General features: G+C 47.1%; 1 protein-coding gene across 3 annotated transcripts in view; it reads left to right on the top strand.

Annotated features, from left to right (window-relative positions):
- gad2 (glutamate decarboxylase 2) overlaps window positions 1–17,016 on the top strand; it is a 122,289-nt gene that overhangs the window by 69,285 nt on the left and 35,988 nt on the right. For all 3 annotated transcript variants that reach the window (XM_041184232.1, XM_041184234.1, XM_041184235.1), the window contains one exon: window positions 5,695–5,773. In XM_041184232.1, the coding sequence (XP_041040166.1) occupies window positions 5,695–5,773 (79 nt within the window). The remainder of the gene's footprint in view (window positions 1–5,694; window positions 5,774–17,016) is intronic.

Raw genomic sequence — 17,016 nt, 5'->3', positions numbered from 1 at the left:
AGGAGGGGGCGGGGGTGAAGATGAAAGGAGGAGGAGGGGTGATGAAAGGGGGAAGAGGGATGGGGTGGGGAGGAGAAGAGGAGTGTGGGGAAAGGGAAGAGGGGGGGAAGAGGGAAGAGGGGGAAGGGGGAAGAGGGGAAGGGAGAGGGGAAGGGAAGGGGGGATGAGGGGAAGGGAAGGGGGGAAGAGGGAAAGGGAAAGGGGAAGGGGGGGAAGGGGGCAAGGAGAGGGAGGGGGAAGGGGAGGGGGGAGGAGGGGTGAAGGGGAGGGGGAAGGGGAGGGGGGAAAGGGAAGGGAGAAGGGGGAAGGGGGGAAAGGGAAGGGAGAAGGGGGAAGGGGGGAAAGGGGAGAGGGGAAAGGGAGGGGGAGGAGGAGGTAAGGAGAGGGGGAGGAGGAGGTAAGGGGAGGGGGGAGGAGGAGGGAAGGGGGAGAGGGGGGAAGGGGAGGGGGAGCAGGGGGGAAGGGGAGGGGGAGAAGGGGTGAAGGGGTGAAGGGGTGAAGGGGAGGGGGGAAGGGAAGGGGAGGGGAGAGGTGGAGGGGGAAAGGGGAGGGGGAAAGGGGGGGCAAAGTGAAGGGGGAGGGGGAAAGTGGGGAGGGGTGAAAGGGAAGGGGGAAGGGGGAAGGGGAAAGGGGGGGAGGGGTGAAAGGGAAGGGGGAGGGGGAAAGGGAAATAGGGAGGGGGAGGGGGAAGGGAGTGGGAAGGGGATGGGGGAGGGGAGGAGGAGGGTGGAGGGAGGGGAGTGGGGGGAGGGGGAGGGGTGAGGTGGACGGGGAGGAGTCAAGGGAGAAGGGGGAAGGAGGGGAAGGAAGGAAGGGGAAAGGAAGGGAAGGGAAGGAGAGGGGAAAGAGAGGGAAAGGGAGAAAGGAGGGGGAAAGGGGGGAAGGGGGAAAGGAGAGGAAGGGGGAATGAGGGGGGAAGGAGGGGGGAAGGAGGGAAGGGGGGAGGAAGGGGGGAAGGAGGGGAAAGGGGAAGGAGTGGGAAAGGAGGAGAAGGGGGAAAGAGGGGGGAAGGAGGGGAAGGGGGGAAAGGAGGGGAAAGAAGGGAGAAGGAGGGGGAAAGGAGGGGAAGATGGAAGGAGGGGAAGGGGGAAGGAGGGGAAGGGGAAGGAGGGGGTAAGTAGGGGAAGATGGAAGGAGGGGGAAGGAGGGGGAAAGGAGAGGAAGTGGGAAGGAGGGGAAGGGGGAAGGAGGGGGAAAGGAGGGGAAGGAGGACGGGGGAAGGAGGGAGGAGGGGAAGGAGGGGGAGGGGAAGAGGGAAGGAGGGAGAAGGGAAAGGAGGGGAATAGGAAAGGGGGAAGAGGGGAAGGCGGGAGAGGGGAATGGGAAAGGGGAAGAGGGGAAGGAGGTGGATGGGATGGGATGGGAAGGGGGTTGAGGCAAAGGGAGAAGAGGGGAGATGGAACTGGGGAGAGGGGAGGGGGGTTTGGATGGGAAGGGGGTAGAGGAGGAAAGGGAGAAGAGGGGAGATGGAACTGGGGAGAGGGGAGGGGAGAAGGGGCAGGGTAATAAGGGGAGATGGTGGTGGTGTGTTAGGGGTGGGGGGGATGGTGGGGGGGGAAGGCTGGTTGTGGTGTGATGGGGATGCGGGATGGGTTGTAGTAGGGGTGGTGTGGTAGGGGGATGAGGGGTGGGTTGTGCTGCACGAGTTATAGGTTATAAAGAAATACATAAAAGTTCCTCATCAAATGAGGGTCTGCTTTTTCTAAAGTTCACTGTATCACAGTATCTTTACATTGCAGAAGGCGGCCATTCGGCCCATTGAATCCGCACTGGCTCTCTGAAAAAGCATTCCACCTAGTCCCATTCCCCTGTCTTTATCCCCTTAACCTTGTACATTTTCTGTTTTCAGATAGCAATCCAATTCCCTTTTGAATACCTCGATCGAACCTGCCTCCACCACCCTTTCAGGAAGTTTGTTCCAGACTCCAACCACCCTCTGGGTGAAAAGATTTTTCTTCATCCTCTTACTCCTTTTGGCAATTACTTTGAATCTATGCCCTCTTACCCTTGATGCTCTCCTGAGTGGGAACAGTTTCTCACTATTTACCCTGTCCATACATCTCAGGATCTTGAATACCTCTGTCTCCTCGCAACCTTCTTTTCTCCAAGGAAAAGAGTCCCAACCCTTGCAACCTATCCTCATAGCTACAGTTCTTTATTCCTGGAATCATTCTTGTGAATCTCCTCTGTACTCCCTCCAAAGCCTTCACATCCTTCATCAAGTATGGCACCAACAACTGGAAGCAGTACTCCACTCCTCTTTGCTCAGTTTTATAATATTTGAAACTATCGAAATTCAGAAACATGGAAAGTAAACTCTATGATCATTTTTGGCGTCTGAACGCTTAAGTGATGTTGCTAATTGCAAATGTTTGAGCACTGTGGTTCGGGGCAATTGATGACATTGATGCCAGTTACAGCACATGTAATATGATATGATAACTAAATGATTGCTTTTGAGTACATTGATGTTAAATGATAGTTTTTGAGCACAATTGATATAAAATGAGTGCAAATGAACACTATTGAACGCAAATGATGTCAAACCTCTCAGGTAAAGCTGGCAAGTTTGGCCAGTCAGGGAAGCTATCAATGCTCCCCCTCTCAGGTCTTTGATTAAAATATTAGATCAGATCTAATGACATTATGAACCCAAGCTCCACCCTTCTCCCCCCAAACTCCCAATCTCCATTTGCAACTTCCTTGTATCTGTAAAGTAATATATAACAGAACATGCTTCCAATTAACTTTCACATTGCTGTCCTTGTAGGTTGAAAGGATTGACAAATTTGATTCATTTCATTTTCTTATTTGATGGTGCCCTAAAACCCACTGCATCGGCTGCACTTCTGTGCTGACCTCTCCTAACATTCTTTCAATGGATATAAGCATCACTCGTTATGCCAGCATTTGTTGCTCATCAATACGTGCTCTTGGGAAGGTGGTGGTGAGCTGCTGCCCTGACCCACTGTAGTCCGTCTAGGGTAGATACATCCATTGTGCTGTTAAGAAGGAAATGCCAGGATGTTGACACAATGATGGTGAAGGAATGATGATATAGTTCCAACTCAAGATGGTGTGTAGGTTGGAGGGGATATTGCAGGTGGTAGTGTTCCCAAGCACCTGCTGCCCTTGTCCTAGGTGACAGAGGTCAGAGGCTTGAAAGGTGCTATCGAAGGAACCTTGGTGAGTTGCTCTCCAATCTACACTTGTGTATGTGACTTAAGGATATTTTCTCTACCTGGTGTAAAATTGTGTAACATTTACAATATGTGGTATCCCACTAGATTTTATGGAAACTGTGGAAGGTATGCTTTGTCTTAAAGTAATACTCTGCTTTGTGAGTTACCATGACAATATTAGCAGCTTTTGTTTTGTAGCCTGCCAGAGCCCTTTTGGCTCAGCCAGAGTTTAATCGCCAAAGATATTGTCACCCCATGTGATGTTTATCATCAGCCAATCCCTCAACCTTGGTGGTGAATTGTAAGAGGGATTTGGTGGATGAAAATGCATCATTTGGTTAACAGTACCTTGCATTGGTACAAATAAAAGCATTTTCAAGATCAGCGTCAAAAACCTGGAATTCCCTTCCTAACCAAACTGTGGTGTATCTATACCACATGGACTGCCATCTTTTCAAAGACAATTGGAGATAGACAACAAATGCTAGCTTTACCAGTGATGCTCGCATTCCAGGTAAGAAAAAAAAAGTTCAGATAAATGAGGCTTGAGGAATTCTAGGAAAGTTGAAAGTTCACATTTACTGATAAATTCACCTTGCATCCAAAATAGAAACAAAATCCATGCAGTATTCAATCTGAGCCCTGGCCCATGCCATCCAAAGTCCAACTCCAAATTTGGACTTGGGGTTCATTTAAATGCCACCAGCAAGGTGTAGGCATCAAACAGCCAACAAACTGCCTCATCCCTCAAATTGTGGGGTGTGGGATGCATTTTTCTGGTGTTTCTTAAGAGGGCTCCAATGGTTCCTTCAAGCAACACTGATCAGGCTTCTCAATTCCTGTTTGCTTCTAAATTTTGCCAAGGATCCTACAACCAGGGTAGGGTCCCAATTTAATTTTGTGCAGATTTTGCACCTTTTTCATATGGCCAAGCTGCTCAGTCCTTCTTAATATCACATCAGCAGACCTTAGATGTTTTAACGTTGGTCGAGATGCCACATCCTCTCTCGACCCCTCCACCTCCGACCACCAGTTTCTGACTGGCTACCCACTTTCAGCTGCAGAATGGGGGCTATGATTTCACACAGAATCACAGAATTTTAACAGCACAGAAGGAGGCCATTCGGCCCATTGTGTCTGCATCAGCTCTCCAAATGAGCATTATGACCCAGTGCCATTGCCCTGTCTTTTCCCTGTACCCCTGCACATTGTTCCTATTCAAATAATCATCCAATGTCCTCCTGAATGCCTCAATTGAACCTACCTCCACCACACTTCCAGGCAGTGCATTCCAGGCCCGAACCACTCAATGTGTGAAAAAGTTTTTTCTCACGTCACATTTGCTTCTTTTGCAAATCACTTTAAGTCTATGCCGTCTTGTTCGTGATCCTTTTACAAGTGAGAACAGCTTCTCCTGATCTACTCTGTCCAGCCCCCTCATGATTTTGAACATCTCTATCAAATCTCCTTTTAGCTTTCTTCCCTCCAAGGAGAACAGACCCAACCTCTCCAATCTATCCTCATAGCTGAAGTTTCTCATCCCTGGGACCATTCCTTTAAACCTCTTCTGCATTCTCTCCAATGAGTTCACATCCTTCCTATAATATGGTGCCCAGAACTATGCACAATATTCCAGCTGAGGTCTAACGAGTGTCTTATCTAATTTCAGCATAACCTCCCTGCTCTTGTATTCTATGTCCCTATTAATAAAGCTCAGGGTACTATATGCTTTATTAACCTCTCTCTTCACCTGTCCTGCCACCTTCAATGATCTATGCACATATACATCCAGGTCTTTCTGCTCCTGCTCCCCCTTCAAAATTTCAGCCCTTATTTTATATTGGCTGTCCATGTTCTTCCTACCTAAATGCATCACCTCACGCTTTTCCGCATTGAACTTCATCCTATCTGCCCACTCCACCAACTTGTCTATGTCCTCTTTAAGTTCCACATCCTCCTCGCAGTTCACAACACTCACAAGCTTCATATCATCCGCAAACTTTGAAATTGCCCCCTGCACACCAAGATCTAGATCATTAATATAAATCAGGAAAAGCAAGGATCCCAATGCCTACACATGGGGAGCTCCACTACAAACCTTCCTCCAGCCAATAATTGCCATTGACCATTACTCTCTGCTTCCAATTTTTCAGCCAATTTTGTATCCATATTGCTACTGTCCCTTTTATTCCATGAGCAATAACTTTTCTCACAAGTGTGTTGTGTGGCACTGTATTAAATGCCTTTTGAAAATCCATGCACACCACATCAACACCATTACCCTCATCAACCTTTTCTGCTACCTCTTCAAAAAACTCCAGCAAGTTAGTTCAACATGATTTCCCCTTTAGAAATCCATGCTGGCTTGTCCTTATCAGTCCATATTTTTCCATGTGACTACTAATTCTATCTGGAATAATTGTTTCTAGAATTTTGCCCACCACTGAAGTTAACTGTTTTCTCTCCTTTGGCTGATTTTATAAATAAACACAGTTGATATTTTTATTCCTAGGGGAAATTCTGTCACTTGGAATCCACACAAAATGATGGGAGTTCCACTTCAGTGCTCTGCTTTACTTGTTAGGGAAGAGGTAAGGGCTATTTTTATGAATCAGTAATTCAGTTGGCAGCTTTAAATATTATTTACATATCCAATGTAATCTCTGCTATGTTCTAACATTGATCTCGCCCAAGGCAATGGTAGAAGCACTGCAATTGGCCATAGCATTTCAATGCCAACTTGGAGAAAATCAACCTGGGCTCTCTATCCCTGCTTGTCATTCAGCGACCCACTTGGAAAATGCATGTGAAAGTTCGACCAGTTTGGCTGAGTAGAGGATGAACATGAATAGGATGTTCCTCTACGTCAAATAGTCCGCTGTCACTCACTCTTAGTACATTCATGAAGATCTGTCACTTAGGCAAGACATAGTGACTGATAAAAGCAAAAAACTGCGGATGCTGGAAATCCAAAACAAAAACAAAAATACCTGGAAAAACTCAGATGGCAGCATCTGTGGGTAGGAGCACAGTTAACGTTTCAAGTCCAAATGACCCTTCAACAGAACTAAGTAAAAATATATTTTTTATATTTCACCTCTCTTCTATTTTTACTTAGTTCCGTTGAAGGGTCATTTGGACTCGAAACGTTAACTGTGCTCCTATCCATAGTGATTGATGGCTGTCAGTACCTGTGTACTCATATTCCAGAAAAAGTCAGCAATCCTGAAATTGCAAAACTCCAACTTTCCTTTCAGTGGAGTGGAAAATGTAGCTTCCTCATGGACATAGACAGAGACCTCCTCCTGAACTGTGGGGCATGAGGTTATCAACACTTTCAATACATCAGAAACATCTGCCTGACTCTACCTATAGTTATGTTCTTCCCTTCGTTGTAAATGTGCCAATCATGTGACAAAGATTGGTAAAATAATAATCTGGGTTTTTTAGTTGAGGATAAGACTATATTCAGATAATATTAACTAGGAGGCTAAGTACATATGTCTGACTCCTATCATCTGCTACTATAGACTGGAATACAAGTTATGGGACTAATACATCACATCCTGTTGAGGTGATAATGAGTGACAGCAATTTAAGATGCGTTCCCTTAAAGGTACATCATATCACAATATCCCCCTTTTTTCTAAACTAGAGGTTAACCCTTAGAGAATCAAACTTTTTCATGACATAAATTTATGTAACAGCAAAAGCAAATGACATGGGGTAAAGATTTTTGCTTGGCGGGCAGGTGTGTGCCCGACCCGACCCAGCATAAAATGATGCGCAATGATATCAGGCAAGCATCCCAACATCATCACACACTCGCACAATATTTTGATCAGCGGGCACGCGCCGGAGTCGGCAGCGCGCCCGCCAACAATTAAAAGGCCTATTAAGGACATTAAAACGTTAATTAAAATAAATTTTTCACTGCCCATCCAACCTTACAGTTGGCGGGCAAGTGAAAATGCCAAGTGGCCTTTGCACTTTTTTGAAAACCTCATCCACGGGCGGGATGAGGATTCCAAAAGCAAATAAAAATAAAATAAAAACTTTAATTTTTCATTAATAACATGCCCCTGCTGTGTCACATGAGGGGACATGCTTCATGACATTTTTATTTTTTAATTTCTTTTTCTTATATCTTCATCTCCCTGAGGCAGCTCCCTGCATTCGCATAGTGTGCATTCTCGCGCATGCCTGAAGGTCATGCTCGCCCGGCTCACACAGGCAACACTGAGCGCTGCCGCTAAGACCCATTCAGCGTGAAATTGCCTTCCGGGCCCGATCGCTGACGGCGGTCGGCTTCCCAACCACCCCCACCAAGTCCGCACACCCAAGGGCAAAATCCTGCCCATCGTTTCTGAATAAACCATTCTACAAAGCAATAAATTTAAAAGTCTGTGAAACATATTGGCAGTTTGCTTCCTCATCCAGCCTTAGTTACAGTGATATTTGCTGGAGACTATTGTATGTTTTCAGCATGCTGGTTAGAGGTGCTGAGTTTGTGTTGCATCCTAGGTTATGTTCTGTTCACAATAGATTTACTCAATGTTTCTGGCTGTGGTATTGTTCTAATTTGGCATCTGTTTCATTGCACCGTCATGCCCGTTGTAGTTCATACTTGAAATGATGTTGGTTCTGGGCATATGCTGATGCTTTCTGCTGGATTCCATGTACCATCAGTTGGGTGTTGTACTCAAACTTTTTTGTCCGATATTCATATTTGGTAATTCATTATCCGTATGCCAGTCATAGGCATCTTTCATCTTTCCCTGTTCTTTGATCAAGGCATCTCGTTCTCCTGGGCGTATCAATGAATGATGACTGGTGATTGTTTTCCACGCTTGTCTGCCAAATAGTAATTTTGCATTGGTTCTGCAGTAGGACAGCGTGAGCATGTTCCGAATGGGTATCATATTGATTTCAGATTGCGCCATGTAGCCTGTCAGCTGCTGATCTGCGTTGCAGAGTTATATGGTCTTCCCCTGTTGTAAGCATGGGCTTTTCAATGGTGCTTCCTGTGGTCTATGGTCTTCATTGTTGTCTTTACAATGCCATGGATGGTGACCAAGGTTATTGCACACCGGTATAGCTGCGATCACTGGACCCATGGTGTCCACACTATAAAATATCTAGGGCGACCAGGGTGAGTTGTTGTAGCGGCACTTGAGTGTAATGGATCAAGCCATTGTATGTGATGAGTTTAGCAGTGGCTGATTGAACATCACTTGCCACTTCTGTGGGTACATACATTTCAGTGTGTGAAGTGGAAAAATGTTTGTGTACCTGCACTAGTTTTGCAGAAAGGTTATGCTGACCCTGCATCTGTGGGCATTTAATCTGGATGGTGGCAAAGGCTTCAATTGGTATCACTATGTGAATACATTCTTTGATGTTCACCATGCTGAATGCTTACTCACTTCATGTATCAATGTGCTGGTCATTCTCATCATCTGACCATACAGCTTGGCTAGACATTTTATGACGATTACTGATACATGCTCTTGGTTAGTTGGAGTGTTGAACCTCTCTGGCCTCTGGTTGTGGCTTTTCACGATGTCGAATCACTTGTTTTGGCCTTTGCTTTCTGCATTGGCACTTCCAGTACCCTCAGGTACCATGTGCCTTGCATACAGTATTGAATGCTGGGAAATTACTAGGTGCATGTGTGAAGCCACACTGGGTATGTATGTGGTGGCTATCGTGGCAATGGTGGACGAATTACGTATAGCCTGTAGTTTCTGTCTACAGTAGTATGGCTTTGTATTTGTGTCTGATTTGTATTAGTGCTTCCACACTGTAACATTTGGATTGATTCAAGAGGCCTTTTTGTAACAATTCTGTGGGGGTAGATGTTATCACGCACTCAATTATTCTGCAGAATAATATATGTCTGTATATAGTCTTATCTTCGAATGAAGAACCCACATTATTGTTTCATCCATCCTTGTCACATGAATGGTATGTTTGTGACAAATAGAAGAATGCAACATGGTGGGAGTCACTTATTCTGGCTCTACTCTGCTCTTGTAAGGTCTCAATCAAGTCCCTTGTCTCTGTATCTGCTTACAAATTTCTGGATGGTCCCTGCCAGTTGTATTCTAAAAGACATGAATTCCAGATGGTGTATTCTGAAGTTGAGCTTCACTCATAATTCATCTTCAAGTGTTGTTCAGATTTTTAACGTCATCATCTGCAGACCTGAAGTGTTCAGTCTGTGAAGGCCCTCATTGCCTATAGCAATTTTAATTGTTATACCTTATTTATCCTTTTGGAAATATCTAGGTCCAGCTCTGCACATTGTCAGAACAAGATAAACCCACATAGGGATCTGCTGCCTTTCAATTGACTACCACCATGTTGCATTCTCCTATTTGTCACAAACATACCAATCATGCAACAAGGATTGGTGAAACAATAATATGGGTTCTTTATTTGAAGATAAAACTGTATACAGACAAGGGTAACTGGGAGTCTATGAAGATGCATCTGACCTGTAGGACTGCTGCTGTATTCTGTCTGCAGTCATGGGATTAGACATCACATCCTGTCTCATGGTGGACAGTGATGGGCAGCAGTTTTAAGATATGAACCCTTAAAGGTACATGTACATCACATCACAAATGCCTGCTCTGCAGCCCATGGAATTTGGGGCCAGGCTTTAGGGGATGAAGGAATGTAAGTTTTAGTCAATGTTTGGGATCTTTAGTTCCAACTAGTCACTGACCACTCTGGGTATGAGGCATTTCATATAAGGAGTGATGAGTTTATTAAGTAGAAGCACAAATAGTATGACAAAATGGTACTTAGAAAGGCAGTAGTCACAACCTGTTCTTACAACCATTGGTTCCGGACTCTCTGGCTGAATAGGGCACTGTCTCCTGCTCTGTTCTTGTTGCTGCTTCACTCTTGTTGACCATAGTCTATTTTCTCTTCTCTTGTTGTGTGTTGAGGGTCATAAGACTCTTCTTCTTATGCCCTTTTTTTGGTCTAGCCTTATGTCATATTAGATGACTGATTAGTTTACTCTTGAGCAGGGTGAAACCTCGTCTTAGCCAATCTGATTAGTACACTGGAAAAACTCAGCAGGTCTGACAACATCTGCGGAGAGGAATACAGTTAACATTTCGAGTTTGCATGACTCTTCAACAGAACTAAGGAAAAATAGAACAGAGGTGAAATATAAACTGGTTTAAGGGGGGTGGGACAGATAGAGCTGGATAGAGGGCCAGTGATAGGTGGAGATTGCCAAAAGACATCACAGACAAAAGGACAAAGAGGTGTTGACAGTGGTGATATTAGCTAAGAAATGTGCTAATGTGACATTAAGGGTAGAAAGCAGGACGAACAAGGTACAGATAGCCCTAGTGGGGGTGGGTGGGGGGAAGGGATCGAAATAGGCTAAAAGTTAGAGATAAACCAATGGAGGAAGTACATTTAAAAATAATGGAAATAGGTGGGAAAAGAAAAAATATATATAAATTATTGGAAAAAGGGGACAAAAAGCATGACCCAGACCTCCCTGTCGCTTGCCATTTCAATACACCACCCTGCCCTCATGCCCACATGTCCGTCCTTGGCTGCTGCATTGTTCCAGTGAAGCCCAACGCAAATTGGAGGATCAGCACCTCATCTTCTGACTAGGCACTTTACAGCCTTCCAGACTGAATATTGAGTTCAACAACTTTTAGATCATGAACTCTCTCCTCCATCCCCACCCCCTTTCCAATCCCCCTTTTTCCAATAATTTATATATATTTTTCTTTTCCCACCTATTTCCATTATTTTAAAACGTATTTCCATCCATTCTCTACCTTATGGCCTATTTCGATCCCTTCCCCCCACCCCACCCCCACTAGGGCTATCTGTACCTTGCCCGTCCTGCTTTCTACCGTTAATGTCACCAATAGCACATTTCTTAGCTAATATCACCACCGTCAACACCTCTTTGTTCTTTTGTCTATGATATCTTTGGCAATCTCTTCTTTGCCTCTATCTATCACTGGCCCTCTATCCAGCTCTACCTGTCCCACCCCCCCTTAAACCAGCTTATATTTCACCACTTTTCTATTTTTCCTTAGTTCTGTTGAAAAGTCATATGGACTCGAAACGTTGACTGTATTCCTCTCTGCAGATGCTGTCAGACCTGCTGAGTTTTTCCAGGTATTTTTGTTTTTGTTTTGGATTTCCAGCATCCGCAGTTTTTTGCTTTTATCTTTTGATTAGTTCACAATTATTTTAATATTGACTTGATTACTTTACCATTATTTCATTATTATCTACTGCTGTATTATTAACTCACATGACCCTCACGCATGACATTTTTGTTCATTAACAGACCCTTTACCTAACATAGTTAACATAACACAGTTCTTTATCTTTGCTATTGTCTTATTGTAGAGTTCAGCAGACAAAAATGCTTATCAAAGCTACCAATCAACCAAAGGTCAAAATACTCCCTCACTAAGTTCTTACAACAGCTTGACATTTCTTTCCACCATCCCCGTACATCACAATCTTACATTGACTAAACTATTAAAAATTACACCTCACTTCTCGGCAAATTCTGAATTTATATTTCCATACAGGTCTACAGAAACCAAAGGAGACAGTTGGAAACTTGAATGTCCTCATTTAGAAACTAGCTTGGCTCAATTGGTAGTACTGTTACCTTTGAGTCAAGAAGACCCACACCAGGACTTGAACACATTACCTGGGTAGACAGATCAATGCAGTATTGTTGGAAGATTAGTGGTGCCATCATTTTGATGAGACATTAAACCAAAGCCCTGTCTACCCATTCTAATGGATGAAAAAGATCCCATTCAAAAAGCAAGGAGGTCACCCTGGCCAATATTCTCTCACTCTGTGCAAATGATCCACCATATTAACATACATGATAATAGTAACTGCCCCTCAAAAATATTTCATTGGCTATGAAGTCATCTGAAGATGGTATATAAACGCTTTCTAACTCTTTCTAAGAGAAAACATTTGTGCAATGTTTACCGGCGTTTGTGAGCTATTTCCTATTTGCTGTATCATGTGTTGTCCAATCAAAAATTTTACAGCTCAAAGATAGATTAGCTTCTAATCTCTTCTTTTAAAATATGTTGAATCGGAATCAGAGAAAGGCACCAACACTCATTGTTGGTCAAATCATTCTGCGGCAAATCAGCATTTTATTTCTTTCTAATCATCAGGCTTGGTGTAAGATGCGCTGATGATTCATTATCTGCCAATGTGTGCTATTACTGAAGACTCATTCCTCCCCCATTGTCTAAACACATTCGGGTAGACTGTCCTACTGGTAGGTGCCAGTGCAGTGCCATCTATGGTATTTCTCCCTGTTACTAGTAATGAAAGTAGCTTCCTACATGATCTGAAATTGACCCCCTATCCTCAACACCAATGGCACGGTGAAGCTGTCTTGACATTGGGCAGGTTAGTCTCTCATACCAGCATAACTTTGTGATTTTCCCCATACTGAGGAACCATAATTGGCAGTGAAGGTAAGAGTAGCTAAGGCCAGTCTTGTCATCATTATGCAGTTGGTGCACATCCTATGGGCAGAATTCTTCGTCCCGCGGGCGGATGCGTGCCAACTCGAATGGGAGTAAAATGGTGCCTGATGACATCGGGTGAGCATCCCGACATCATCGCGCACTTGCGCGATATTTCGCTCGGCGGGTCCGCACAGGTGCCGGAGCGAAGGCCGCCATTAATTAAGCAGCCACTTAACACCCTTAGCAGTCCGATTGACTGTGATTTTTCCTTGCCCATGCGATTTTCTGCTCGTCACACGGGCAAAACAGGCAGGCGGCCAGCCGACATTTTCACAAACCTCATCGAAGTGCGGGGTAAAAAGGGTCAGCAGCATTACCAGTATGAGTAGTGAGCAGTTTTGGAGATTGTTTGCTGCTGGTTGCTTACTGATACTTGGGAGCTTCATCTCTGTTTGCGGTTTCATTGTTAGCATTTCCAGGCTTTATTTCAGGACCCATTGCTGTCTGCCAGGCCCCAGGAGGATTCAAACAGTATGGACCCTTCCAGGTATCAAACAGCCTTCCCTTACCCTGGTAATGGGGATTGTGCTCTCCATTGGAGGCACCTCCTCTGAGGAGGAAGAGAGGGGCAGAAAGGAGAGGAGGCCATGTGTTCCTATGCAGCTTCCAGGGGAGGGACCTGTGGGAGGAAAGGCGCAGGCACAGGGGGCGCAGGGCCAGCAGGTAGTCCAAAGTGGAAAGGGCTGCAGAAGACACCAATAACCTGCTGCCAGGGTTTACAGATGGTGATGCAGCTACCTCAGCATATCCGAGGTGCAATGTTGAATGAGGCTCTGCCTCTCAAGGGACAGCGTGACCTCCATATGTCAGATGATTGGGCCTGAGATCAGCTCTGACTATGTGGGTGGACATCCCATGCCAGTAGCTCTGAAGGTCACAGTGGCCCTCAACTTCTATGCCTCCGGCTCTTTCCAGGGGTCAGTGGGTGATCTGTGTAGTCTCCCAAACAGCTGTCCACAGTTGCATGAAGCTGGTGACAGAACCTCTGCTCAGGTGGGTACTGAACTTTATACTTCACCGTACAGCGAGGCCAGCCAGGCTGAGCGAGCCAGAGGCTTTGCAATGATTGCTGGATTCCCCTGTGTCCAGGGTGCATCAACTGTGCACATGTGGCCATCAAGGCATCAGCAGGTCAGCCATGCGCCTTCATCAGCAGCAAGGGATTCCACTCCATGAACATGTGCAGATAGTGTGTGATCACAGGATGCAGATTCTGCAAGTCTATGCAAGGTACCCTGGCAGCTCCCATGACGTGTACATCCTGAGACACTTCCAGGTGCCAGGGCTCTTCACTGCTCCAGCCTGGCTGGATGGATGGTTGCTGGGTGACAAGGGTTATCCATTGAAAAGATGGCTCATGATGCCTCTCCGCCATCCAAGGTCAAAGGCACAGGTGCGTTACAGTACGAGTCACGTCTCCTGAAGGGCGGTGGTAGCGAGGACCATAGGTCTTCTCAGGATGCATTTCCGATGCCTGGACCGTTCAGGGGGGATCACTACAATACCCCCCAGAGTGAGTGTCACTGATAGTGGTCGCATGCTGCGCTCTCCACTGGCACTGGCAAGGGGGGACCCACTAGGGAGAGGACCTTGATGCAGCTGCACAGGCCACAGATGATGAGTCCAGTCATGAGTCCGAAGGTGAGCACGGTGAGGGGAAATTTGAGGGCATGGAGCCAGACCTCGGTAACCTGCAGGGAGGCACGGACACCAGGGACGCATTGATCTGACGCTCCTTCAGCGAGGCTACCAAAGATTAGCTTCAGCCACATACCAGGGCTGCCTCCTCTGTCCTGGATGTTAGAAAGGACGCTTTCATTCGAACACAAAGAATAGTCAGTGCCTGTGCAATGAAGTTCAGAGCCACCTACATCCAGCATTACATACTGGCGTACGCTGCAGCAATGAAATAAAAAGGTGAAGCATACTCAGGCCATGACAAAAACAAAATTTATCCTATTTGACAATTCCAAACTATTTACATAAACTTCTCTGGAATTCATTCCCAGACCAGTATAGATAAAGTAAACATAATTGAACATAAAATCACCTGTGACCTGTCTCTTTTGTGCTCATGGTGCCTTTAACTCATGCTTGCGAATGCACCGTCCAGGTGCTCCCCCCTTGCTCGCACCAGCATTGGAGACAGCCTGCTCACTCTGCTGTTGCGTAGGCCTTGATTACCTTGGTGTTCGTCCCCTGGCCAGTGGAGCCTGTGCTGGCCCCGCCTGGGAGGGAGCGGCCTGTGCCACGGCTGGCAATTCCCCAGTCACTGCGGCATCATAAGATGCCACGATCACTGATGGAGAGGCAGGGGAGCTGCTGCCATCATCCAAGGCACCCTGACAGGTGCCCACAGAGACGACAGGCAGTTCATGCACCAACATGAGGTCGCTCTGGACCTCTCTGCAAACCATTGGTGGATGGGCACCTAGCTGGGATATTGGGTGCCTCACTCATCTCCCACACTGACACTGACCACCTGAAATCATTGCCTCCGTGAGGGCGTGCAGGTCCGAGTGCAACCCCAGGGAACCCTGATTCTGTCCCTGGAGCTGCCTCTCCATGAGAGTCGCCACTCTCTCCATGTAGGAGGCAGTGCGCTCGGCCACGAGTGTCAATGCAGTGGTCCTGCTCCGTATGGACTCCAAATCACAGAGACCATGGCACACTCATGCATCTCTGCCAGATCCTCCTGCACATCTCATTGGAAGTCCAGCATCTGCCATCTAATGGATGATTCCAGAGGCTCATCATCAGCCTTAGACTGAGCATCTTCCTGGTCCCCAGGAGTCCTCTGACTGGCGGCGCCCTGGGCACACTCTGCCTCCGCCTATACCGCACATGATTGTGAAATGCGCTCACCAATGTGCACCAAGATACTAGCCGCTGCTCTAAAGCCCACTGAAGCACTGGTATCAGAGCTGGTGCCTACTTCAGAGAGCAGGTGTGACACAGCTGCAAATGATGGCCAGTGGTCCTCCAGTGTCGGGGTGGCCCTTCGGGGTCCAGAGATCGAACGCCTGCTAGCGAACCTAAAAGGGAGAAGCAGGACATGTCATTAGTTAAAGTCATCACACTGTCACTGAGCACATCAGGTACCCTGGTGAGATCTGCATCACGGTGCCCCCCAATGATCAATGGGGACTCCAGGTTCAAGGTTCACATCAATGAAAAGACTACGCTAGAATGGTTGCACAAGCTGAAATTCTCACCTCTGTGCACTGCACTCCTATCTTCATCTGGTACCCCTGCCTCTCCGTGCCCAGTTGCATGTGGAGCATGCTGGCACTCAAGCCCCAGGGCATCTTGCTCATACCTTGAAACGATTAGAAGGCCAGCAGGGCCTCCGCTGGTCCACGACCTTTCTATATTGTGAACTATCTTCTCCTGAAACAACAGGGGAGCTTTGATTAATCCACTCTCTAAATGCAGCACCATTGCAGCCTGGCCAATCCCAGCAGAGGAGCACCTGGCAGGGCATATCCAAGTCGTGGCCCTCGAGCTGCAAGGCACTCAGTCCTAGCAGCCAGGGCTCACCCCTTTGGCCAACTCCAACGTGATTGACAGTTGGCATTCAGGCTCCAGCACCCCTGAGGCCCATGGGAGAAATGCCAGACCTTAATACATCTGCACACTGATCCATGCCAACATGGTACTTACCCTTCCTGAGCACAGCAGGTCATTGAAGCGCCCAGGAGCGCCACACCACATCACGGCTGCTGACCAATGCTGACACCTCCTCCCATGCCCTCTTGGTGAGGTACAGTGGCTTCCTCCTCCCATACCTGGGGCCTATGGTCTCCCTCCTGGCAGCCACCTCCTCCAGGATGATGGTGAGGCAGTTTTCAGAGAAGCAGGGGGCCGAGTGCCCACCCACCTGGCGTATCCAGCTTCACTCGGGTCCATCATGCCGGCTCAAGGAAATGTCCTCCATGGCAGCCTTCCAAGGGCTGCCTGGGCCACTTTTAAACAGGCCGCTGGGTTGCCTTTGGACCTGACGGCCGACAGGCCCCCGCCCCGCTCAATCCTTCCCGGCCAGCGCGGAGCTGCGTGTCCTGCTGAGCAGGCCTTAATTGGCCCGCCGGCATAAAATCACGACCGGGGCCCGATCACGGGCGGCAGTCGGATTCGGGGGTCACTCCAGGGCCCGCTGGCCATGCTCACTCGGTGAAGGGAAAATCCTGCCCTATGTATTTATTCCTTGGTCACATGAGCTGCAAGAGATAGATAAGGCAATACGACAGCATGGGAAAATGGGA

This window comes from Carcharodon carcharias, chromosome 3 (assembly GCF_017639515.1).
Source record: "Carcharodon carcharias isolate sCarCar2 chromosome 3, sCarCar2.pri, whole genome shotgun sequence".
In the NCBI taxonomy this organism is placed as follows: Eukaryota; Metazoa; Chordata; class Chondrichthyes; order Lamniformes; family Lamnidae; genus Carcharodon; species Carcharodon carcharias.
The sequence above is the reverse complement of the archived record's forward strand: the minus strand, read 5'-3'. Positions and strand labels throughout refer to the sequence as shown.